Here is a 25,086-nt window from a genome sequence, read left to right on the forward strand (position 1 = left end):
TAGCTGTTCCCCATTACCTCAGAAATACAACATCTGCAGATCTGGACAGTCTAGCCAGTGTTTGCTATTTACAACATTAAAATTGTGCTTCACCATTTTGGGTCTCTCAAGAATGACTGAGGTGCCTGAATAGCTCTAGCTATCGAGTCCACATGGTTGCTTTGACTGGTAAAAGGAAAGACTCCTCAAATTCAGTTTTCATTCAAAGGCTATTTCTGCTCATTACAGGAGGGAAAGAGAAAAGCAGAAAGATTTGTTTCCAAGTTACTGTCACGGAATTTGCAGCCACACAGTTCAAGTACAACATTTGACTTCAAGAAGTGTTTTTCTCTATAAAGGAAGTGATTAAACAATTCAAATATTCATTACTAACCAAGCATGGTTTCCTTCTTTCTCTAGTCAGGTCACATGTGCTTTCAAGAGCTGTTTCCACACCTTGGCCTCTTTCTCCTCAAGGCTCTCATGTCTCAAGCCCAGGCCCAGGAGCCCTGGGAAAGTAAGCAGAGCCACAGCCCACAGGGGAATGTGGACAATAAAAAACAACTGTCCAAGTGAGACTGAGAGAGAAACAACTCACAGAATCACAGAACTGAGGTGAAGCAGTTCCTGCCTGCATAGAAATAGTGACAACCCCATGCATTTTTGTGTTCTTTGCATTGTATCAGGTATAACCTTTATTTCATCAATACCCTCTGAAGTTTTAAAACCAAGAAGCAAGGCTGATGCAAAGAAACCATCGCTCTTCTGGTGGAGTGGGCAAGAAGTAAAGCCTGACAGCAGTTGCCAGAGCTTATATAAAAGTAGAGGGTTGTTCCCATCACCAGTACACTAACTTTGGCTACAGCATCAGAAACAGCAGCAGAATCAAAGGCCATACTCCTAGTAACTACAATGGTACTGCCTGTACAGCCTTACAATGAAAAGCAGTCACTTGCTGCAGCATTCAGCTGGGTGTCCTCAGCTGTCCTTCCTTGTCATTTTACATGTCCTCATTAAGTCAGCAGCAGGAAGCTAAAGGGACCAGGAAAGGTATGAATCTGATCTAGGCGGAAGCTCAGAGAGAATTTTAAGTAAAATTTTCCGTTTTGTTAAAGTTTCCTTGTTCAATATGAAGAGAGAAAAATTGCTTTTCTGATTCTTTATCACATAATAGCATTGGTGAACCTAAGACGTACCCCAGTGCCTTGACTTTTATATAATGCTGGGAAAGTCTCCAAGGCTTAAATAAAATCTTACCTTGGCTCCCAAGCTTGGCAGGCTTTTGTTTGTAATACAACACAGAAGAGAGGGCTTTTTTCTAGCTCTTCTACCTGAAATAAGCTTATTTTCCAATATATGTTTCTATTAGCTACAAATGCGCTATATTCCTTTCATGTAACTTCATGAAGTTGGGAAGGTGCCTCAGGCAACATAATGGAATCTTTTTGTACTCTATCATAAATACTCTTTTTTGATACCATCACAGCCAGTAGCTAAACGTAAGAGAAAGAAGATAATGAATCTCCTTCATATCTAGCGCCCACTGTAGCAGAACAGCCACAAAAGATCTTGCCTACATCAGTAGAAGACCCACCAGCCTGCTTCTACTCAGCTGGCTTACAAAAGAAATTCACAGCGTACACCCCAAAAGTCACAGGTACCAAAACTTTCAGCAATGCCCCTGAACTCCTCTCTAAGATGAGCTCTGCTCTATGCTCTCTACGGTCTCTACTGACATCCAGTTTCTTTGTTCAACTTCTGCCCAAACCAGGAAGGACTTCATGTTTTTTTCTTTCTACTCAGTTCCTTGACTGCTGGAGGAGTTGAGGAAGGAAGTTATACTGTTATGCCTTGTTATACAAGTTATTTTTAAAATCTAAGGTCTTATACACATAAAGAACATACATACATAAACTAAACTGGTTTCATATGTTTTATCTAGCAAAAGGAAAGAGAACATGAGTTGGACTCCAGGGAGGCCGCTCCCACAGCCAAGGCTACACCAACAGAAACCAAGTTAGATGGAGGCCATCAGATCCTGACAAGAGAAGCCCTGTTTTCCAGGAAGCCTTGCTCCTACAAGGTAGAAGTGCACTTTTTTCACTGTGACCTGAGTAACAACCCAGGAGGAGCCTGGACCTGGTATCCCAGCACCAACACCTCTCCTCCTGCCCTCCAAATCTTCATGAAGGAGAGGATGAAAGCAAGAAGGAAAAAAAAAAAAAAAAAAAAACAAACAAACAAAAAAAACCACACCACTTCCCTCCCAAACAAAAACAGATAGGCAGTGAATAACAACTATAAATAGAGCATCAAGTCCAGCTGTAAACTGACAATACAGCTGAACTGAAAATAGCAATACAATACGATGAAGCAGTGCAACAGTGGCGTTGATGGGAACAGCAATGTCAAGAGTATGAATATCGAAAAGAATAAGACTCTTCTACAGTAATTATTTAACACAGAACAATGTGGAATAAATATAGAAACCCTATTGCCAAAAAGGCTCCCACACCAGTGCTAAAAGAAACAAAACCAGAAGATTAAACTGCAGAAGAAAAAAAATGCATATTTCTTAACTAAAGTGATTTTTGTTTTTTTTTTGCCTTTCATTATATAGCACACCAATTTTCTTAATGTGAGAGTTGACCAGAACCGGACTAATGCAATGCATCTCTTGCATACTTAGTCAAAAAGATCTTGCAGCATGAGCAGGGTTATTTACTCACATAATGTTGTTAAACCAAACAAGAAGTTAATTGAAACTGAATTGAAGAAAATAAGCCTTCACCTTCAGTTCCTGTGTATGCAAGCTGATTGCTATATTCCAATGCCAAGAATAATTTTCACCTCATTCACATTCGTTATATTATAGAGTGACCTGGGTGCCTATACTCAGAAGCAGATCACAACGGACTGCACACAGCTCTGAGCTAAACAGTTTTTTCCTTGTGCAATATATTCAGTACATAACAGGAGAAACAGCCAGAAAGCTCATAAATGTTTTCAGCATTGGAAATGGACAACATTATGGGACCAAATGTGTAAGACCAGGCTACAGGTAGCTGCATTCCTCCTTGCAACAAGGGAACAAGACAGCTGACATACTCATGGCAAGCACTCTTTCCTAAAGCCTTCTTAGCAAGCAGGCTCAAATTGCATGGAGTCATCTGACCATCCATAAACTCAGCCCTGCATGATTGCTACAAAAATACTGCAGTACTCATCACCACATTGTGTGGGTTTTGGTTATAATATAATTCCTCCTTAGAGCAAAAATGTGGGATATAGATAATTGTTTTAACTGTTCATTTAAGAGTCATGTTTTAGAGTTGCACCATTTATTCCTTAGCATGATAAACTGATCAAGCTAAATACTGATGAAGAACTAGAAAGGTAAACACAAGCAAATTCAATAACGTAAGCATAAAGGCATATAACTGGAGGGAATTATGTTGCTTCCTTCGCCAGATGTGAATAATGACTATAGACCTTTAAATTTGTTTTATGCCATACATAAACACATTGCCTTTTACTGTTCCTCTATTCAGTACTCGACTTCATACATCATCTTCACTCATTCTTTTTCTTAAGAACTCAACTCCTTGGTTTGGAAGCTCAGATCTCAGTGAGAAAAACCAGAATGTACTTACGACCAGAGAGAATTTCTTCCTTGTGTGATGACTCCAGTGAATTTTGTTAGCCTTCGAGCATCTACTTCAATCCACTGAAACGGGTCATTTCTTCCTGCACACCAAGCACCATCATAAAAATCATTTTCGTTAACACCTGCCTGAAAAGAAGGCAAAACTGTCTTCATAAATCAGAACCAAGAAACGAAAGGTCTTTCACGTGAAAAAGAAAAGAAAACATGAAGTCATCATTCATTTCATTTTCTCCTTTGGCTCCATTTTAAGACCCCTGAGACTGTCGTTCTCCACAGCTACATGGAGAGACCAAAATATTTTCTTACTCAAAGGCAGGGAGAAAGAATTTTGCAAGTCCCTTCAAAAACTAAGAACCATTAAATATAAATTTAACTTATAAAGCACAAACAGAACTTCAGTCCACCTGTCTGTGCCTGTGACATAATAGATCCTTTATCCAGAAGGAATTATCCACATGGTCTTCAGAGTTATGAAATTCTGAAAAAACAACAACAAAAAAAAAAACTCCACTCCATTTCAATAGTGGTGAGTGAAGGAGCAACCTCTTTGTTCCACAGAAGCAGCAATGGAGTGTGCAGGGCATATGAAAACTGTAATACTGTTTTCCACCAGTTATCATTCCAAGAATTATTTCATTTTTCATCAGAGATTTTTCAGGCCTTACAGCAAATTAATGTTAAAGGTTAAGGATTCAGGAATACCCACTTCCCTGCTGTACTCCAACTTGCATACCAATTTCTACTGGCAATAAACACACCCCTCAAACACACCCCTTCTCAACATTTTCATAGAAGAAATAGCTGAAAGATATTTTGTGTATTCTAAACACACAAGAAATAAAACTCAAAGAAACACGTCATCTGAGGTTTTCAGATATTTATCTTGTTGCTAAAGGCCAGGAAATGTTCTGCACTAAGCTGGTTACTGTCAGAGAAAGCACAGAAGCTTCTCCATATGGTTCTCAGAGACTACACTTATTTTTGTTATATCATCTGTGTTTAACATGGATTTATCATTGCCATCCATGTAACTCCAAGAAAGGATATACTTAAATATTTCCCAAAGAGAAATGAAGAAAATGGAAAACTTTGTAAATTTTTATAGACACTTTTAAGCTCTGTTGTACAGCTATTTTATATGGCTAATTCAATTACATTCAAAGCTGGTTTACAGTGGCAGAAGCTGACAAGTCTATTTCCATTTTTACATACAGTTTCTACCTAAATGGGTGTTGGAGTAGTCTAATTTGCAAAAAGGGGATGCAGATGTCAACCCTTCTTTCCCTAGTCTGAGCCTGGTAGCATCTGAAGGAAGTAATGCAAAACAGGTAATTTAAGAACTGAATCTTTCTCAGCATTCAAACCTGAGATAGGGCAGCTTCAAATTTATTAGTTTTCCTGCGTTTTCCAAATTTGCACGAAGCAACCTGATTTTATACTCAAATTTCAATATTTTAAATGTGAAGCTCACATACAGTGAGCACACACTTCCACACACAGTAAATGTGCAAGTTACAGGGAGGAACACTATTAACAGTGGAATATAAACTCTTCAAGGAGACATGAATAATGGGAAATGAGAATAAATATGGTAACAGCCTTAGTTCTAACCTTTATCAAGAAAATATTTCAAGGCATTTTAAAGTAAGATGGAATTTGATGTAGCCTTAGGGTTTAAGACCAACACTTGCCAGGAAGCATTAAAATCCTGCAGAGCACCTTGAACCAGCATCATGCTAATCCCTGATGAAGTTCCACTAATTTCTGCAGAACAAAAGCCCATATCTCCCAGTGCTTCAGCTGGGAATCTCAGTCCTCATTCAGATTGAGGTTGCTGTCCATTAATTAGCATGATGCTCATCAGGGCATAAACCTCTCCACTGCATTACAGAGAGAAGGAAAGAGAGGAGAAAGAACAGCTTATTTACAAAGCAAACAAGCCAAAATAAACAAACAAACAAAAAAAAAAAAAAACAAAAAAAAAAAAACAAGAACATCACAGCAACAAGAAACACTAAATTGAAACACTAAATTACATATTCATGTCTTTACTCTTTCAACTGGACTTAATCAAAAGCTACTCACATACTTAAGTTGTAAACATAGCCTTTAGACTCTCCAGATTTGATTTACAATTATGCACATCTTAAGAAGCCCTACCTTAAATTGGGGGCAAATATTAAGAATTAAAAAAAATAATAATAAAATAAATGAATAAACACTGTTGCTTTTCCTTCCTGCACTTGTTTCCTAATGCTAGCTTCTCCAAAGCTAAAAAAATAAATATTTTTACTAGGTTAAAAAGAAGCAGGTGTCTTTGCGTATCTATCACTAAGTAATACTTGAAATAGGATTTAATCAATAGTAAGTATATTTCCAAATATATTTCCAAAGGGAAATAATCCTAAGGAATTTGTGTTAAGGTTTCTTTTAGAATTGTATTTCTTTTTTTCTTCCCCTCAAGGGGAAGGAAAATTTGAATTTGTCCTATAAACACTTCAAAATATTTTTGAGGTTATAAGGTTTTCATAGCAATCAAATATTTAGTTTAAATTGCTGTTAAATTTAATTGGAAACCTTTCATTCCTGAAAGATGAGAACAATTATCATCAAATATTAATCAAAGCATATAGATCAAGCTACCTTGTCTCAGTGAGATGTTTACTTGAATTTATAACTCATGCATTAAATTAACAAAGTGAATGAATTCAACTTATGACAACTTAAAAAAAAAAAAAAAAGCTATGCATTTTTAATGCTTCGTCATAAACAGGAGAGTGAAGAAGCTAATGGAAACAAACAAACACCACACACAAAGAAACAAAACACAAAAATACCCCCGCGATCTTTCTAAATAAAAATCTCAGACCAAAAAACAAATAGTAAAAACCGTATTTAAACTGGCACTAGACTGAAGGTCCTTTAACCCAAGGCTCTGCAGGGAGGACACAGAGCTGTAGCAGTACAGAGGTGGAGGCCTTTTTCTGCACAATAAAGGAAAAAGAAACCTCTGTCACAGAACAGGCAGAAGCATTGTTCTAAGCAGTAGGTGAATGTAGGAGGAGACAAGTACAGCCACAAGATCCTGGAAGACAGGACGCCAAAAGAATGAAACCCAGCCTGAGCCAAGCATCTCATAGTTTTGGGAAGGAAGAACCGACTGTTCCTTCAGCTCCCACTGGAGGCTCTGGGCAGTAGGAAGAACATTACTCAGAGGTAAAATGCTCTCCTCTGTTTTCTTTTAGGTGGTGTTATTGATGACAACAGGACACTGGGCTCCCAGTCTGAGCTAGTATAGATGTTCTTGTATTTAAATAAACTGGACTTTAGTGTCAGCATGGAAAATGAGAAACCACACCCAACAAAGAATTAACGATGCAAATTTGGATCACAGTCCTTGATATATATTACTGATTTTATATCACCATGTGGACACTATAATAAAGTAATTAAGCATTCCTATAGGATCAATCCGAATATCATATTATGTATATATATATTTTTGAATTCATTAGTGTCTTTCTTCCTTTTTTTTTTCCCCCTTATTTACATTAAATATGAAGTGAAGAAACAAAATACCCCACTCATCTCTCAACAGGAATTCAACCCAAAGCCTGCAAGTGAGACTTTGCACATACCCATCCTGCCATACCTGCACGCTGGCTTGGAAAGGAAGAGCTCCTTCTCAGCTCCACACTGCCCACAGGCCCATACCTCTCACCTTGAGCTGCCTTTACTGCTTCTGTGGTTGCAAACTGCTTTACTAAGCATGCTGACAAAAATTAACCCATTAAAACACACAAGGGAAGGGAAGGAAACATTCTTCCCCTAGAGAAATTCACAGAGAGATTTCTGCAGAAGCACTACAAGGAGCTGAAGGAAAGGAAGGCTGTTGCAGAGGGGAATTTTATCCAAGAGTGGTGCCACCTCCCAGCAGCTGCCCACCATTACCCTGCAGTGGGCAGCAGGTGAAATTACACCGTTGATTAGAGCCCATCCTTCCCAGTCTTAGTCTTACTTCATTAGCAGACAGCTCCCTTTAGCTAGAGAAAAAAATCTACTGAGGGGTCTACTAATAAAAAATAACTAATAAGTGAAATAATCTTTAGGCATTTTTATTGCTGACTTGGTGATAGTATCCTCTTTATGAGTTTGAGCTTTAAATGTTGTGCTTTCTCATGCAAAAGCACACTTTTTACATCGGAAAATATTGTAATTCAGAAAGTAGCACTCCTGAAGTTGAAAACATAAACACAAGAAGTAGGAAAACAGAATTTGGTCCTACAAAGCACCTAAGCACATCTCTAATGTTAAATAAAAGCAGCTAAACAATTCTGAAGCTAGTAGCTTATGAATTGCAGAATTTTTTGCAGCATAATCATTGCTTTAGAAAAGCTGCCTCAGGGCAAGTGCTTCACTTAGAACTACACACTTTCAATTAACTGCTGTCATTAACTACAGGCAAATGACAAAAAAAGAAAAAAATAATAAAATGTAGCTTGCTCTGGGAGCTTCCTTATAGGTGTATTGCTGAGGACCTGCGGTGATTTTCTACAGCTGGGAGGGGAGCAACTCTGGGGTGCTGCCACCTCTGCTTACACATTGAGGTCTGTGTGGATTTGTACCCTCACCACACAAAGTTTGGAGCATTTTGTAACCCAGGAAACAAGCCCCACAACTTTAAGGGTTATCCATCAACCTTATTCACTGCTCTAATTCTAGCATTTCCCCTTCATTTGAATTACATGAGCTGACAAAGAAGTCAGAACCAATAACCATCCATTGGCTCGCTTTATACAGCCGTACAACCTGAAGCCGTTCTCCCACTTAGGAGCAAAATTGATGTTACCTGAATATTAAGCCTTCCTCTGTGGGCCCCAAGGCCATATCGCTTTGCTGTAGAGGCATGGAGCTGGAAGTCAGTAATTTTTAATGTCTCTAAACCAAGTGGAGGACAATCTACAAAACAAAAGATTTATAAAAAATTATTATTTTTTTTTTTTAATAATAAAAAAAAAGCAAACCATAGAAGTATTACAAGTTTCTTGATTTCACTTGTGCCAAGCTGGCCAGGGCTCTCAGCTGGTGTAAACAAGCACAGCACCAGTGAAGTTGATGAGAAATAGCAGCTCTTAAGAAATCAATGAAGCAATGCTGATTTACACCAGTTGAGGATCTGGCTTTTTTTGGTTCTTAAAAAGTTATTATTGCTTGCTATATGCTTTTGTTTTTCACAGATATGCAGCGTATTTCCTGTCAAGTGCCTCTCAGTATAAAATGCCAGTAAAATGGCCTTTTATTTTTCTGTCTTTTGGCATTTTCTTTTTCATCTCTTGTTTTGATTTTCCCCCTGTACTCGTTCCAAGCTACTGTATGAAGTTCTGGTTCTAATTAAAATCTATTCTGGAAACTTCAGTCACAGTCACTCACATTGCACAATAGCATCTGTTACAGAGGGCTGGGAGGCTGGATTGCTGAACTCTGCAGAGGTAATAACTGAGCACTGTCCAGGTTTCAGCTGGGATAGAGTTAATCTTCCTCCTAGTAGCTGGCATGGTGCTGTGTTTCGGATTTAGGATGAGAGTAATGCTGATAATACACCAGTGTTGTAGTTGCAGATCAGTGCTTGCACAACGCCAAGGACTTCTCTGCTTCTGCTGCCTTGCCAGTGAGGGGACTGGGGGTCCACCAGGAACTGGGAGGGGACACAGCCAGGACAGCTGGCCCAGGCTGACATCTGATAACACGTGGTGACATGCTGAACAATAAATATGGGAAAATTGATTGGGGTGGGGGCTGCTGCTTGGGAATGGGATGGACATCAGTCCATGGGTGGTGAGCTGTTGCCCTGTGCATCACTTGTTTTGTATACTTCTTTATCATAATTACTATTATTATTTCCCCTTTCCTTTCTGCTCTATTAAACTGTCTATATCTCAACCCACAAGTTTTACCTATTTTTTTTTTTTTCCCAAATCTCTCCCCCATCCCACTGGGTGGGCTGAGGCAGTGAATGAGCATCTGTGTGGGTCTTAGCTGCCTGCCAGGTTAAAGCACAAAAAGCACAAAGAGGGCAAATCTGAAACAAGGGGACATCTCTCGAAGCTCCAAATTTCACAGAGTCTTAAAGAATGAAAAGCAGATATTACTTCAACCGTGAGCAGGTTACAGCCTGGAGCTCTAGCTTTGGCAGAGAAGACATTGGAAAGAGTCTACTTCATTATTATCATAAAAAACTTTGTGGTCTAAGATGAGTCCAGCCACCAGTTTTTGAGTCCCTCACATTCCCCAGTCCTAGAAATACAATGGCCATTTTTGAAGGAAAATCTATTAGTGTTTCACAGAAGGTGAACAAACCACAGAGTATCACTTGGGGAGCATATAAATTGTACAAGAGAGCACAATTTAGAGACCCCCAAAGTCAGCACCAACTGGGATTGGAAAGCCTATGTAGGGCAGAAGCAGCAAACTGTGCCACACTTAGTATTTCACTGTGTCTGACTCTCACGTGTAGTTTTGTATTGCTGCGCACAAACTGACAAAACATATATGAGATACCCTATGCTCCTCGTCAGCTCATAACAACCTAAAATCCCTCAGGAAAAATATTACATGCTGTTTATTTGTGCTAGCTCTTCTTTGCTTATCCTTAGAAAAGTTCTCACAGAAATCCAAGGCCAAAGTTTTATGTCTTTATCAGAGGCAGTAAAGACAAATGTTAAGTACTAATGTATTTTCTGAAGTACCAACTGTGATCTTAGTATTACACAAGAGACAAGATGTAGACAGCTCCTCATTCTGAAGAGCTTTCAATCTAATTATCCAAAACAGAGAAGAGACAGGATTTATAAGGAAATCCAGAGGACAAAGCAGCTCAGAGGATTTTTGTTTCATTGGCAGATTGTTTTAATTGCATTTCCTTACAGAGTGCTTCATCTTTCATTGTGCTCTGACTGGAAGAAATCTCAAACTCTGACAGATCTCCACCAGCAGTAGAGTACTTAGCTGGGAACTGCTTGCCCCCCTTTAACAAGTTCAGTCCTCAAGACAGATTTGGAAATCAATCTCATGGGGTAATCCAACATACTCTTTTCTGTTTCAGTGTCTTTTTGTCTGCAAACACTCTCTAAAGGCACTGAACCACTATGAAGAAGTATCAAAAGCAAGACACTTTGTCATACTCAGTTCATAAAAGATCATTTAACTCTATGTTTATAGAGTTAAACCTAACTCAAGGCTAGGAGGACAATATGTAGGTACAGCTAGAAGTTAATAGTCAAAAATTTCCCACAAAGCAAATAGTCAGTTCCATCAGCAGAGGATCCAATGAAGCTTGGCCTCTTCCAGATTGTGTTTCACAGCCCAGTTCTGTTATCAAATATCTCCCTATCACTCATAACCACACAATCTGCAGCCTCGTTTTCCTCAGCAGGGCTATTAGCACAATTGCTGTCTTCCATACAAAGACCTATTTTCATTAAAACCATAGGAAACTTGTTATTTTTGAGCCTGGCAGCTGCCTGCCAGAGCTGGATGAAGTTACCCAGCCCACTGAGACGTTGCTGGAGTGACGTGCACTTGCCAGTGTACGTACAAAGAACCGGATTTGGTTTTATTCAGCAGACTGAAATGTTCCTAATTTATTACGAAACTGCAATATTCTGGCATTGCCTGTGGATTTCAAGCAATGTTTCTTAAACTCCAGGACGGGCTAGTCACAGGCTGCAAAAAACCTGCCTGCATATGTTTGTGTGTATTATCTCAATTTCTAGAGAAACTGAAGCCCAATAATAGTTTGTATGGATCAAGAATGTTCATATGGATCTCAGTTAAACGTCTGACTGCTCTATATTTTTAAAGTATGTGTTATTTGTATTGTCTGTGAATGCCTCAGATTAACTGGCCAATATTATGAAATGCTCAATTTAACAGGAGTTATCAATGGAAAAAAGACTGGCTCTAAGAGCTGGCAGGAGCTATCTATGGTATGCAGTATAGATAATTTTGATGAAAACGAATTATTACAAAATACAGAAAATTTATCTGTGGCTTTGGAAGACACTTAAATCCACATATTATTTACATAAAAACTTAGTAATAAACTCCAGCAACACATTTATGTTTTACAGTGACATAAAAGCAAGCCTTAATACTGCAGGTTTGGGGAAGAATCCGAGGTATGGGCATTTCTCTTTTTCTGGCCTGTATCCAACTGTGATTTCATTTGTAATTTTCAACCATGAGTAGGTATTCACTTTAGAAAAAAATCATTAACAAGATGTCTGGATCAAATTAATTAATTCCAAGACCTAAAAAGAGACAGGGCATGAGTACAGATTTAATAACATTTGCATCTTGAAAAAGGGCTATATCTACATGTCTATGGTTTTCAATTTTGCTTGGGCTAGCCAGGTGGAAGTTTGTATCCCAGCTAAGGGCAGAAAGACTTTTCTCATAGTTTGACAGTTAGCCATCACCTGTCCCTTGAAATCAGGAGGGGGAAACCCTTTACAAATACCTCAGACTCCACCTCACCTCTTGGAATCTGAACCTTACAGTTATAATTTAGGGCTTACCTATAACAAGAGGACTACCTGAAGGAGCTACTGAGCTCCCTTCTCCAGCCAGCACCAACTCAGGTTGCAGTCTCAGTTTGTACAGAGAGTACAGAGATATTAGCCCAGGTTCAAAAGTAGTTTTAGCCTCATGATTGCATGCCCTAATGATGCAACATCTTCCACCAAAACTCTTATCAAAAACAAAACAAACAAAAAGACAAACAACTCTGCAGAGTCAGCTTGTTTGTCTTTATATGTGCAGTATAATTATAGTTGTTCTGCTGCAACATTAGCTGTTCTTTATGGTAAAACTTTTTGCAGACATTCTTAAAAACACAAATTAATGTCATGAGTAGAAGATATATATATGAACAGGGCAAGAAAAACACTCCTGTTTATCTTTATTGCCTAAATTGTTCATTTATTTTATTTATTTTTTATTTTTATTTTTTGTATCTAAATAAAGATTGTCAGGTAAGCACAGATTATCTTTATAGCTCTTGTATCTAATAAGGATGCATTTAGTAAATCATTCTGTATTGTCCTTTTGGAGACAAAGTGGAGAAATGATTGTTTTATTTAAAGAAAATTTTCCATCAATTTAAGTATTTGTTCAGTTTTTCAAATGGCAAGAAAACAGAAGCAGCAGTTTTCTTTTTACTTATTTTTTAGGAGCCATACCTATAATCCTTTTCAATCCCCACAAGTCTGTGCTTGTCTAACTCATCACACTCAGATCTGGAAATGGAGAAATATCATCATCGTGCAGTGTGACAGTCTCCCTAACATTTGGAGACAGAGTGTATTCAATTTATTTTTTATGATTCCAAATGTGTTTTAGCTCTAAGATCTTTCTCATTTTAAAATATGTAAGAGCCCCTTTGCACTTGCAAACATTTGTCTGGGGAGAAAGGATGTTACACTATCCAGATACAGCAGTTCAGAGAAGACAGGAGGAAGTCAAGGCGGCACTGCTGATGAGTTTACACAGAGTTTTCTCTATACAAATAATTTTTTAGAGCCAGGATATTTTTTTGTTACTGTTAATATTTCTGTCTTTGCACTTGAGGCAAAGTCAATGGAAGAACTCCGGTTGACTCAAGTGGAAGTTGGATCAGGTTTTCACCTCATCAACCTCCCAGCATATCTTTAAGCTTTTCATTTTCCATCAGAACATACGCTACCACTGTGATCTCCAGTAATGCAGCACAGCCCAAGTTCTCTCTGTCATCAACAGCAACAATGGACAAATGAACTATCTTTTAAAATGATTCTGCTCAGTTTAGAAGGTCGAAAGCCCATATTGCATATCTTGGCCCTCACGTGGCCAGAGTTTGCTCATGTAGGGGGATAACAGAGACCAGCAGGCATCCACCAAACAGAGAAGGTCTATCATTGCTTGGAAGGAAAGCAGTATGGTGCCAGTGTGATGTGCTTTAGGATGCTATTTCTATTTCTAATTAGCAACCTATTGCTATAATCAAAACCGGTTTCTTATTTCTGCACACGTTTGCCTATTAGATTCAACAACAGTCTTGTCTCTTCTCTAGAGATCTTGTTCTCTGGGGACCCAAAACATACCCTTGCTAACACAGCATGCTCAGGCATCTCATGGCAAAGTCACATCTCATAAGGTAGATGTACTTTTAATTTCTGATTCCCTATTTCTTTTTCTGGGCCATCCCAAAGTAGATGCAGAATTTAGGCTTCATTTAAGCAAAACACTTAAACATAATTAAAGAAGAAACTGCTAATCTATGAAGCTACTGATATTGGTACAATAAGCACACAAACATATATCTGGGGAGGATGAAAACTTTAACACTTACATTATTCACACTATTTTGACCTAAATCTTAGATCTTTGTAGTCTTAGACAAAAGTTCTTAATGAAGTCGATACAATAAATTTAAACCTATCATCAAACTTTAGAGCTTTTCCTATGAAACATGTTGTTGATAATTCATTCCAATAGTGGAAACTTAATGGAAATTCTGGCAGTCTAACACCTGTGTCTCAGATACTTAGGTCATGGATATGCCAAGTATTTTAAAAATGTAATGCACCTGAAAGGTGAAATAACAGTAAAAGCACATTTCTGCTGGCCTGCTACTTGCTGAAAATATCTTTTGATTGCTTTACTGTGACAGACAGCCTTTGTGGGGGCTGAATTAAACAGAACAATGTTCTTCATTTTCTAAAAAATTTGTTATATTTACAGTCTTAAGCCATTTGTAGGGGGAAAATGGTTTAGCTAAATCTTGCTGTTTTGAAGATGTGATTGTGGAAGTGTGAAATTTTCACAGATGTTCATGAGTCACACTCTATACTTGGTATGTCCCAGCTTTTCCCTGGAAGCAGCTCCATGATTTCAGTCTGAGCAGTTTTCTGACTTCTTTCACATACAAAATATTGCTAGCAATGCATGCTAGTTTGTTTACTGGCCTGAATTCTGACCACTAGCCCCCATGTGCCCCAGATTAATTGAAGCAGTATAGGCAGATGAAAGTTCTTCAAGAAACACATTTCGCTTTTATTTGCTTTTTGTTATAAACCCATTCCCAGGGCACTAAAAGAATAAAATGAGCAATGTACACTTACAACAAATCCCCTATATATAAGCTAAAATACTGAATTATAGTCCCAGATCAAAGATCAGTTAAAGGATTAAATAGATGCCAAATCTTATGTCCTAAGATGACATTACTTATGTTAAACGTGTTCTCAAAAATATTGCATCAAAGCTGTATAATTTTTCTAGCACAATCAGAAAACACTGCACAGAAGTTTAAGATGTCAGTGACTTATATGAGAAGGAGAGAGCAGTATTTATCACAGCACTGCAACATACACTTCCCTTTGTGGTTGCTGTTGAAGATTAAAACAAAACAAAACAGAACAAAACAAAACAAAACAGTTTTGGATAAAAGCCACAAAACCCAGGTCAGAGCCAAAGCCTCATTAATAAATGCTCATTAAAAAGGAGCATTTTGAAGGGCTGTAGGTGAAGGCAAAACCTCCGTGAGGTTCCCACAAATATGACCCATCTGATATCTTTAAGCTACTTTTGATGATCAAATATTCTGCTCCTTTGTAACCATCTTCTCCAGGGGCTTCAAGGCCATCAAAGTTATGTCCGCACTGTACCTGATACCTGATACCTGATACACACAGAGCCTTTCCATGACACCAAGACACTACTGTAGAGCTTAGGGATATGGTTTAGTGGAGGGCTGTTAGCGTTAGGTTGGAGGTTGGACTCGATGACCTTGAGGTCTCTTCCAACCTAGAAATTCTGTGATTCTGTGATTCTGTGATACTTCTTCCATGTTTCTTTTGTGCCACCTAAGTGCTGAACTGATGGCAGGATTGGACAGAGCAGACATCTGAAAGGCTGCAGGGTGCCAGCTCTATGCAAGAGTAAAAGTGTTTCTTATGTTTTTGAGGTTCAGGGAAAATTCAGCAGTTAAAGTCAAATAGAGAATAAATTGGGGATTATCCTGATTATTTATGTCAGATCTGACATAAAATCAAACATTTTGGGTATTCAGAAAGTACACTTTTTTATCACTCTTCACAGTTTTGCTCCCTCATACATTCAGATTGTGGCTGATTCTAGATGCAACAAAAGAGGACATTTAAGACGGAAGAGTTTCTGTTATTCTTGGCACAGCTGGAGGCAGGAATTTCCAGAAAGCCTGTTTTCTGGGAGTTTTCTGGCCAAGCTTTCAGACTCAGGAGGCTCAGCTAAACTCCAGACACTATATAACCTTCTTGGAGCTGCCTGTTGCTGCCATCATACAGTCTACCTAGGAGGTGACATGATTTATGACAAGGTCAGTACAGGAGCTGTATCCTCCATGCACAAAGCCAGTGTGACTGAGCAAAAGAAGCTTGTCCCAGTTTTCCTCCTGGAACTGGATCTTGCTGCCTGTGATTCTTCTACTAGCGGCGAAGAAGCAACCATGCCTGTAAGTGCCTGGAAGCATCCTCCTCCTCCAGGTGGTATGGAAATACTGCCCATAGCTCTTGCATATCTGAAACTGGGCTTGTCTCCCTTTCCCCTCTCTTTTCTCCCCTCTAGTAGAAGAAAAAGGTGGAGGAAAGAGGGGTTTTTAGGTAGGCACCCTGGAGTTTCCACTGTGCTGGCCCATGGGAACACCACCTACACTGACCTGACTTGGGTGGGAATCAAACAGCTTCGTGTTCCAAGCCCTGTCATAGCAACAATGCCCTAATGAAAGAAATGATGTGATAACAAGCTGTATTCAGTGTGGACCATCGCTGTATTTAGGTGTTAAGTCTCACTGTAGACATAGCCCCAGGAAAGATTTTCAGTTGTTCATAATACAAGGTACCCTCTTGTTTGTATCCAAAGCTGACAAGTCCTCCATTTTCCCTACAAACGAATATGTGTGCTTAGTCACCCTGAAAAAGAAATATTTTTCCCTTTAATAGCTGAAAAAAAAATACAGTTTGAAAAATAACATATCAGTTCTTCACATTTTATTATAAGCTTTGAGTAATACTGACTTATGTGCTATTTATTTTAAAATGTCTCCTCTGATGTTTTTCTGAAGCATGGGATGAAGACTTTCTGTAATTCCAGCTAAAGCCACAAAACTGAGTACAGACATCAAAAATGAGAACCACTCTTTTCTTTCCAGATCCAAACAAATAGACTTAGCCAAACAATGGAGAAAGAAAAAAAAAAAAAAAAAAAGTCAGACTGCTTGCAGACTGGCTGGGTATAGGACTAAAATTACCATTAAAATGCATATCTATCCAATATGCTCATGCCAGAAATAGCTTAAAATATCAAATCACTGAGGTATAGTTCAAGACTAAAGATTTTACAATAAAAACTTAATTGCAGCTATTAAAAATAAACATTGAAACTTGGAATACCATTAACTACAATAAAATTAAGACAGAAAATAGCTACTATCTTAAGATGGCCCAAAAAATGAGACACCTTTAAAGTGCTAAAATTTAACCACCTTAACAACTCAATTTCAATACATTTTACCAAAAATAGTATAACTGCATACAAACAGTTGTATAAGTATAAAAATATCTTATGATACAATCAATTTCCTCTCCCTCCTATGAAAGCTGCAGTAGTAACTCTATACAGAATCTAATACACCCATAGCTCAGTATAGCACATTCACTATGCAGATGTACAGTGTAACAGCTTAGTCAGGAAACTCTTTAAACATACATAAACTAGAAAATTGCCTAAACTCCGGGTCCCAGAAATATGGATATACCAAGGATTCTGTCAGCTTTAATGATCTGGGGGCAGAGCCACCAGTTCTGCATCAAAGCGAGGATCCAAGGCTCCCCATCACAAGGATCAGAATTACACACCTTAGGCTACTGTAGACCTACTGGTGAAGAAGATACAAACAGCTTCAGTCATTCTCTCCAAACTCATAATTTCACTGAAATAAATGGCACCACTATATTATCAACCAGTTTTCACTTTCTGTCTTCCTAGCACACACATGAAGCACACATACACAGAGGAAAACAAATCAACAACAACAACAATAAAAAAGATTGTAAAAGAGTTCTCATTTGTACTGCTGAACTGTTAAATTTTATTGCCACTGCTATTGTTGCCTCCATTCCCAAGTACCAAATTTACAGCTGAGAAACTGAAATCAGCTACTTACCAGGCAGCACTATGTAATGCCATTATACTTTTAATCAATTTCAAGTCCTAGTATAGACCAGATTGTATTCGTTTTACTTTCCTAAAAGGTGGGAAATGTTCTGAATGTGATATTGAAACAGATACATAAGCTTCCTTTGATGAAGCAGTCCAAAGCTTAAGACAAGCAAATGAGAGATGAAGATAGAATCACTTTGCTGTCCCCTGTTGGGTTCCACAGTAGGCTGTTTTCTACCAGTTTAGCTTTCAGACTTAGCTCTTGGTGGTAGCCAGCAAACTTCAGAGCCAGCACAAGTCTGAGCTATGCCTTTAGGCAGCAGATAGTCATTAGTCATCTTAGCTGTAAGTTTAAATGTCATCTTTCATTTTTTTTACAATTAAAACTAAAAATATGCATTTACCAACAGAATGTAGAATAGAAATAATCTGTGTCTGCAGTGATACCTAGGTGAACAGTGTAGGATCATCTTTCTTAGAGTCATTCCCTCCCTCTGCTGATCTGTGAAAAATTAGTCCTTGACATTTTTAAATCTTCCCAAAGGGTATGTGGCTAATCAGAGGTGGCATTAAAATCTGCCTCCCAGTGCGCAGACAAGCACACAGTTGCAAACACACCTCCATGAACAAAGCAAGAAGACCCTTGAAGGTGGGCTGGCCACTTCAGCAGAGCAAACCATCACACCCCAGCACCAAACTGTGCTTATAGCATCCCCTGGCACTCGTCTCTCTTCCTATAGCAGCAGTAGCAGAGCTGCCCACCACAAGGAAGCATCAGCGAGTGGTGGGAATGCTGCTTGGGGCACAGGGCTTGTTTGTGAGTTGTCACCCCGTGCAGGCTGGTCTCAGCTGCAGCCTATGCCTCCTCCAGGTTGCACATCTGGGCTAAATACTTGACCTATATAGAGAGCCTGTGACAGGAAATACCTAAAATCTATCCAACTTGGTTTTAAAACCTTTTATATGGTGTAAGTCTCGGTTTTATGGAGACCTGGTGTGTCTGCTCTAGCAGTGAGTTTAGATATTTAAGTGTTTTTTTTCTAAAATCACATCTGTTGTTACTATTTTATATGAAATAATAAGATGAATGAATAAAAACAAACACTCCTCATAAAGCACAGAAGTCTCCGTAGCGCCTGGAGCTGTTGCTCAGACAATGATTTCAGAAGGAAGTTGTGTGGTTACAATTAACCTGATTTCAAACTGTGTGCTCCTTCCCAACCCTTAAAACAAAATGTTTGTATTTCCTTGAGCACAGTAAAAGAAAAAAATAAGTTTAGTTGGTTTGTTTGCTCTTTATTTAATTATTATTTTTGATGGGCTCTTTTTTCTTTTTTTTTCACAGTTGATCCAAGCTCACCTCTAATATTGTACTAAAAAGTCAGAAGTAGCTGATACATTTAAAATCCTGAGCAGTGGAAACTGTTTTAGTAAGAGGATGAAAAATTGGCCAAGGGCACACAGAAAATAACTGGAGGCTCTTTGGATATACCCAGAAGTCCTAAAAAGCAAAAAAGATTTAGGAACTCATATAACAAAGCTTTCTTCCTTCCTTTAGAGCACTTCAAGTCCTAGCTGTTGCACCCTTGAGAAGCACCCTGAAAGCAGACTGCTTAAAGGTTCAAAACTGCAGGAAGTAAAACTTCAAAAAACAATTAGATCTCAAAGATTTGAAGAAATCAACCCCAGGCCTCGATTGAAACGTGACTACTCACATTAAAAAGTGAAGGAAGGAAGGAGGGAAGGAAGGAAGGAGGGAAGGAAGGAAGGAAGGAAGGAAGGAAGGAAGGAAGGAAGGAAGGAAGGAAGGAAGGAAGGAAGGAAGGAAGGAAGGAAGGAAGGAAGGAAGGAAGGAAGGAAGGAAGGAAGGAAGGAAGGAAGGAAGGAAGGAAGGAAGGAAGGAAGGAAGGAAGGAAGGAAGGAAGGAAGGAAGGAAGGAGAGTGTTGCTTGGGTGCAGGAGGGATGCAGGAGGGGTGCAGAAGAGAACAGGTCCAAGGATGGTGTTTGGGCTCACTGTGGGACACAAACTCCAGGGCAGCACAAGAATACCTCTTGAAAATGTGCCACCAGTGCAGAGATCTAAGCACAGAGCCCAGCTCCCACAGGCAATTAATTATTCCTTAAAGCAATTTCAGAAAAAAAGCAAGACTTTTATGGAACTCAGAAAACACACAAGCACCCTGCAGTCAGGCTCTCCCTTTCCCACGTTTCACCAGCTCTGTTTCTCATGAGCTTTTGCTTATGTTCCCAAAGGATTTTAGTTTTCAGATGGCTTTTTAGCTGTCCACTGTGAAGATGGCACCATGCACATCCGATAGCCCATACATTTTACCTCCCCATCTCTACCTGCCCTTGAACTAGTCATGGGAGAGCCAGTTTAGGGAACTTACAAAACTTAAATAAATAAATGCCTCAAGCCCAATCCAGCACCAGAATTCTGTGGTTTTAGAAGTTCCATTAATATCTGTTACATTTTGAGTGCTCAGCATTTTCACTAGCTTCCTGCCTGCAGAAAGAGAAATGCTAAAAATACCATGAGAAAGACATGGCACTCAATATTTCTCAACTGATCAGAGGGAAGGACTGGAGGTTCAGCAGGGAAGCTCTTGCAAAACTCGAGCTCCATGCTAGAGAGCAAAGGATCTGAAACAGTTCAAGCAAGGTTCAGACAAACATCTTGAAGGGTGGGCACCTCTCCAACTCAAATGACTGCGTGTCCAGAGGTCCTTCCTCCTCATTCCAGCTTCCTATGAAGCCTCCTTGAAACGTTGCACAGCCCCCAAAAAGATTCCCAAAATTCATTCTTTCTAAACAACTTCTGTGCTTTGTTTAATGACTCAGCCTTGGTCCAGCAAAGGCTCATAATCACAAGCTAAACATTTGGCACGTAGGACTCAACCGATGTGAAGCTAAGTGTGTCAGAAGTTTCAAATGCCATCAAATGTGAGCTTTTAGTGAGTTTAAAATTGAATGCATGTATGAATGTATGATTCTTCAAGGCCCAGAGATCCACACCAAAGGATTACCAGCCTGTGGATCCAATGAGGACTCCTCAGGAATGCATTCAAATAAACCCAAATATATGCTACCTGCCCAGTGGGGTTTGACATCCTTTACCTGAACAGTCTTGTACTAGCAATAAATAGCTGGTGGTATTGCCAACAGAGTCCTTGCCTCTGCTGTAAAGCTTGAATGTGCTAACGTGAACAGTTCAGTCCATGATCCAGGATTTATCACTTACTCAGCCACTACAGAGCCTGTCTTCCCAGCCACCCAGAAGAGCTGGAAGTATTCAGAGGGTATAGGTATTCTGCACTTGGAAAGAAGTAGAATAGAGAAAGTTTCAAGGCAAGCTTCCCTGAGCATAACAAAATGTTTTTCAACTTGTTAATTGGGAGGAAAAATCTGGTTCAGGATTAATGACTAGAAATATGGAACAGTTTTGCAGAGGAATAGTTCTGTGCTATTTTCTCTCCATGCTTTCAAAGACCTCAGTGGCATTTTAGCTGCATAACTCCCATACTAGCATTTTTTAATTGTATTTTGAAAAGTTTCCCATTCTAGTTCTCTTGTAAGAGTGTATGGTCTCTCTCTCGGTCATTGCCATTTGACTAGCATTTCAAGTATTAAAAATCCAAAGTACATATTTGCTCTTTGCATATTATTAGCAACATCAAACAATTCAGATGTGTCTGCAATATTTTGTATTCCATATATTACTAGCATTCATCATGATTTGGATTATTTAGAAAGTAGATCCACAAGAATTTTTTTCCCTCTTTTCATTTAATAGTTTAAAATAACATTGAATGCCGTCAGTTGCTGGATGAGAGCTTTGTTCTTTGTTCACTGTGTACTTGAACTTGTCTGCTTGCAAACAGACATCATCGTTTTTTCTTCATAGAAGTGTTTTCAGACCCTAAGCAACAAACATTTAATCTTGCAGGAAAATAAATAAATAAATAATTAAATAAATAGAATATGTTAGCCCCCTTTTTTTTTTTTTTTCATTTTCAATAAACAATTCAGTCATTCAAGCAGAGAACAGATGCTAAACCTTGTGATTACAGTGACCAGATACCTCATTCCTCCTGTGCAGCATGTTTGGCAGCTGAGGAATTTATCTCAGCCTAATTTTCTACTCTGAGACTTGAGCATCCCACCCATCTCTGGATCTCTTCAGTGCCTGGGCTCACTATGGAAGCATTCACAAAGGTCTTTGTGAGTCGTCACTCACAGCTTTCTGCTTTTTGTGTATTATCCCTCAGTCATCTGTTCCTCTATAAGATGGAAAAAATATTTTTGGGGCCCATTATTGTCACTTACACATATCTAATGAAATATCCAATGCAAAGGAACTGGACCAGATGTGAGGCAGTCTTCAGAGGAGTCTGGAAAAGAATTGGACTGCCCTGTCTCACCATGGGAGAAACCTTCTTTTCTGGGCTGTGCAAAATGCACTGAGAACTGGGGCTTGTCCCATGCTGTTGGGTCACCTGCATCCAGGAGTATATCTAAATCCAGATTTACTCTGAGAAATTCCATATGTATCACCTGTATATAACCTGTATGATCAGTAAAAATCTTTGGGAGGTCTGAAATCTGGTCCTATGTTCAGATGTCCTGTCAAGTGCATCGGGCAAACTCACTACACTATGGAAAACTATTCTGGGGAAAAAGGACTGTATATTGAAACCAATTAGGGCATTATGGTCAGTAGTAATGGTGGTGGCAGGGACTGCTTACATCCAGATTTGAAATCAACTCTTCTAAGAAACTTTGAACTTTTCCCTTCCTTTGACACATGTTATATGAGCACACTGACAGTAGAGCAGAGCCATAAACCTGTCACCATCAGATACAGTCTCTCTGAAGAGAACATAAAAATACTCTAATTTCTGGGAAAGAATGATAGAGAGACTTTTCAGTTGCTTCCACTGCAAACACCATGTTTCCCAGCACATTGTGATGACTAATGCACTCGGGCAGTTTACAGTAAACCTCACATGTGTTAGAAGCAGGAGACACTTGGCATCACTCTGTTTGACTCTTGTCAAACAGAACTCCCAACGAAATGGGATCATGAAGACTGATTTACTCTCCAAAGATCTTATAAGGAAATAGGGAAAAGGCAAATCTGGGAACAAGAGAGATCAGACCTCTTGGGCCCCTCTATAGGCCAAAGAAAACTTTGTAAGTCAAATTGGGACTTTTGGGCTTCCCCCTCAGATTCCCTCTAGGTCCAGACAGAAGGATCAGTCTTGTAGAGGCAACAAGAAAGGAAATGCCAAGAAAGGTACTGCATTTGTGACACTTGGGAGTGTGAAAAAGAAATAATCTACAGGAAGCACTCAAACCCCGTAACCCAAGAAAACAATTCAGATTTAGGAAACTATTAGTCATTGTCTGGATGAGGTATTGAGGACCAAAAGAAAAAAAGACAAGCTGAATAGAGGACTCTGGTGTTTAAGTTGCAGTTCAGTTCCCTTTTAGATGCATAAATCTCCAATTAAGTACTATTTTGCCTTTAAGACAACTAGAAAAATTGTACACACTGCATAGTTTCTTTTTTGGTACCTGCAGTTCACCTTTGAGACATATACAGTGTCTCCTTCTGAATAGTCAAGATCTGTCCACTGTATCCGCTATTAAATAAATAAATAAAAATATTCAGATACATTATCCACTTTGAATATTAAATTTTCCATGCCGGTAACTAGAAACTTCAGAGTAGGTAAGTTCTGTAGTAGAAAGGAATAAAAAGTGTATGCTGCCAGTACCCGAACCATGTTTAACTTATGTATAGAATAACAGTTATTACATTCCTTGTTTGGACTGTTTGATTCAGTAGCACATTTGCAAATTCAACATCCTGCTAACGTTTGTGTGAAAGCAGAGCAGCAGAGCTATATTATTTACTGGATAACACAACTGTATACTTCAAGTATTTTCATACTGTAAATAACTGCAATTAAACAGAAGATTAAGCCTTTGGTTGCTTTCACTACTAAATCAGATATTCAACTTCATGAGTGATTAACAGTTACAGGAACTCACTATGGTATGCTGAAGCTTTTCAGCTTTTGTCTGATCTTCTTCAATATGGAATCCCAGTTGACACTCTGAGACTCAGCCCCACACAGACCATACAGTGCAGGTTTGAAGCTCATTTATGTGTCAGAACAGGGAATCATTTCGTTTTTCTGATATACTAGTAGTATTTCATATAATTTTTACAAGACATTCTTGTAGAATATATTTTACAGTGCATTGAGCCAGATTCCCATTTATAAGACAGCTCCTTGAAACAGCACTCAAGAATCAGAAAGTTACACTAAAGCCTCATTTGATTAAGAAACAGTGACGTAGTTCACTATGGAAATAAAGAATAAACCCCTCATCTTTACTCGTCTCCATTTAACCTCTAATAACATGGTACAAATCCTTGCTTGCCAATATCAGTATGTTACCCAGCAGAAAGGAACTGTTTGATATCCATAAGAGGACTCAGATATCTATCAACAGACTCTCCAGAATCTCCTTTTTAATTTAATTCAAACAGGGCTAGAGAGATTGTTAACTAAGCCCAAGTATTCCAAAGATGCTTTAAATGATCCTCACATGCTTCTCTGATGTCTTCATAGGCACTCTGACTCTCAGAGTCACCATCTGGCATCTTTTCATTCCCCCTCTTGTTTTTCTCACCTTTTTTTTTTGTTGTTGCCATTTTTAGCTATGGGTAAAAAAGAGAAACAGTTTCTCTTTTACACCTGTCAAGTTGATTTAGCACTGCCTGTTGACTGCATGGAGAACAAAATGCCTTGCTCATCTCTGGTTGGGCTCCAGCCCTTCCTGCACACAGCAGACACCCAGAGCATCCTATTATTCCCCAAAATGTGTCTATAAAACCACAAGGTGACAGAATCATAAATGTTCCTTTTGCTGTACTACAAGGAAATTAGAAATGTATTTAATTCCAAAGTAATAAGTCAGCATTTCAGTGCATTTCACTGAGAGTAATATGTAAAATATATAAATAAATAAAAAGCATCTAACACCTCTTGAAGTAAAGAGAAAGCCAGAGAAAAACTTCCAGGGAGGCTGGGTAAACCCCTGAAAGAGAGAGCTGAGGTGTTCAGTGATCAGCATCCTCCATGGCTCAGGAAATGATGCTCCCATCAACAAAGTAATCAGAGAGCAGCAG

General features: G+C 38.8%; 1 protein-coding gene across 1 annotated transcript in view; it reads right to left on the bottom strand.

Annotated features, from left to right (window-relative positions):
* CPXM2 (carboxypeptidase X, M14 family member 2) overlaps positions 1 to 25,086 on the bottom strand; it is a gene marked incomplete at both ends in the record, with an annotated part of 69,151 nt that overhangs the window by 37,333 nt on the left and 6,732 nt on the right. The window contains 4 exon segments of the mRNA XM_084289724.1: positions 3,633 to 3,772; positions 8,496 to 8,605; positions 24,504 to 24,594; positions 24,596 to 24,615. Coding sequence (XP_084145850.1) covers positions 3,633 to 3,772; positions 8,496 to 8,605; positions 24,504 to 24,594; positions 24,596 to 24,615 — 361 coding nt within the window.

The sequence above is a fragment of the Netta rufina genome (genome assembly GCF_964035555.1).
Source record: "Netta rufina genome assembly, chromosome: 7".
Classification (NCBI taxonomy): Eukaryota; Metazoa; Chordata; class Aves; order Anseriformes; family Anatidae; genus Netta; species Netta rufina.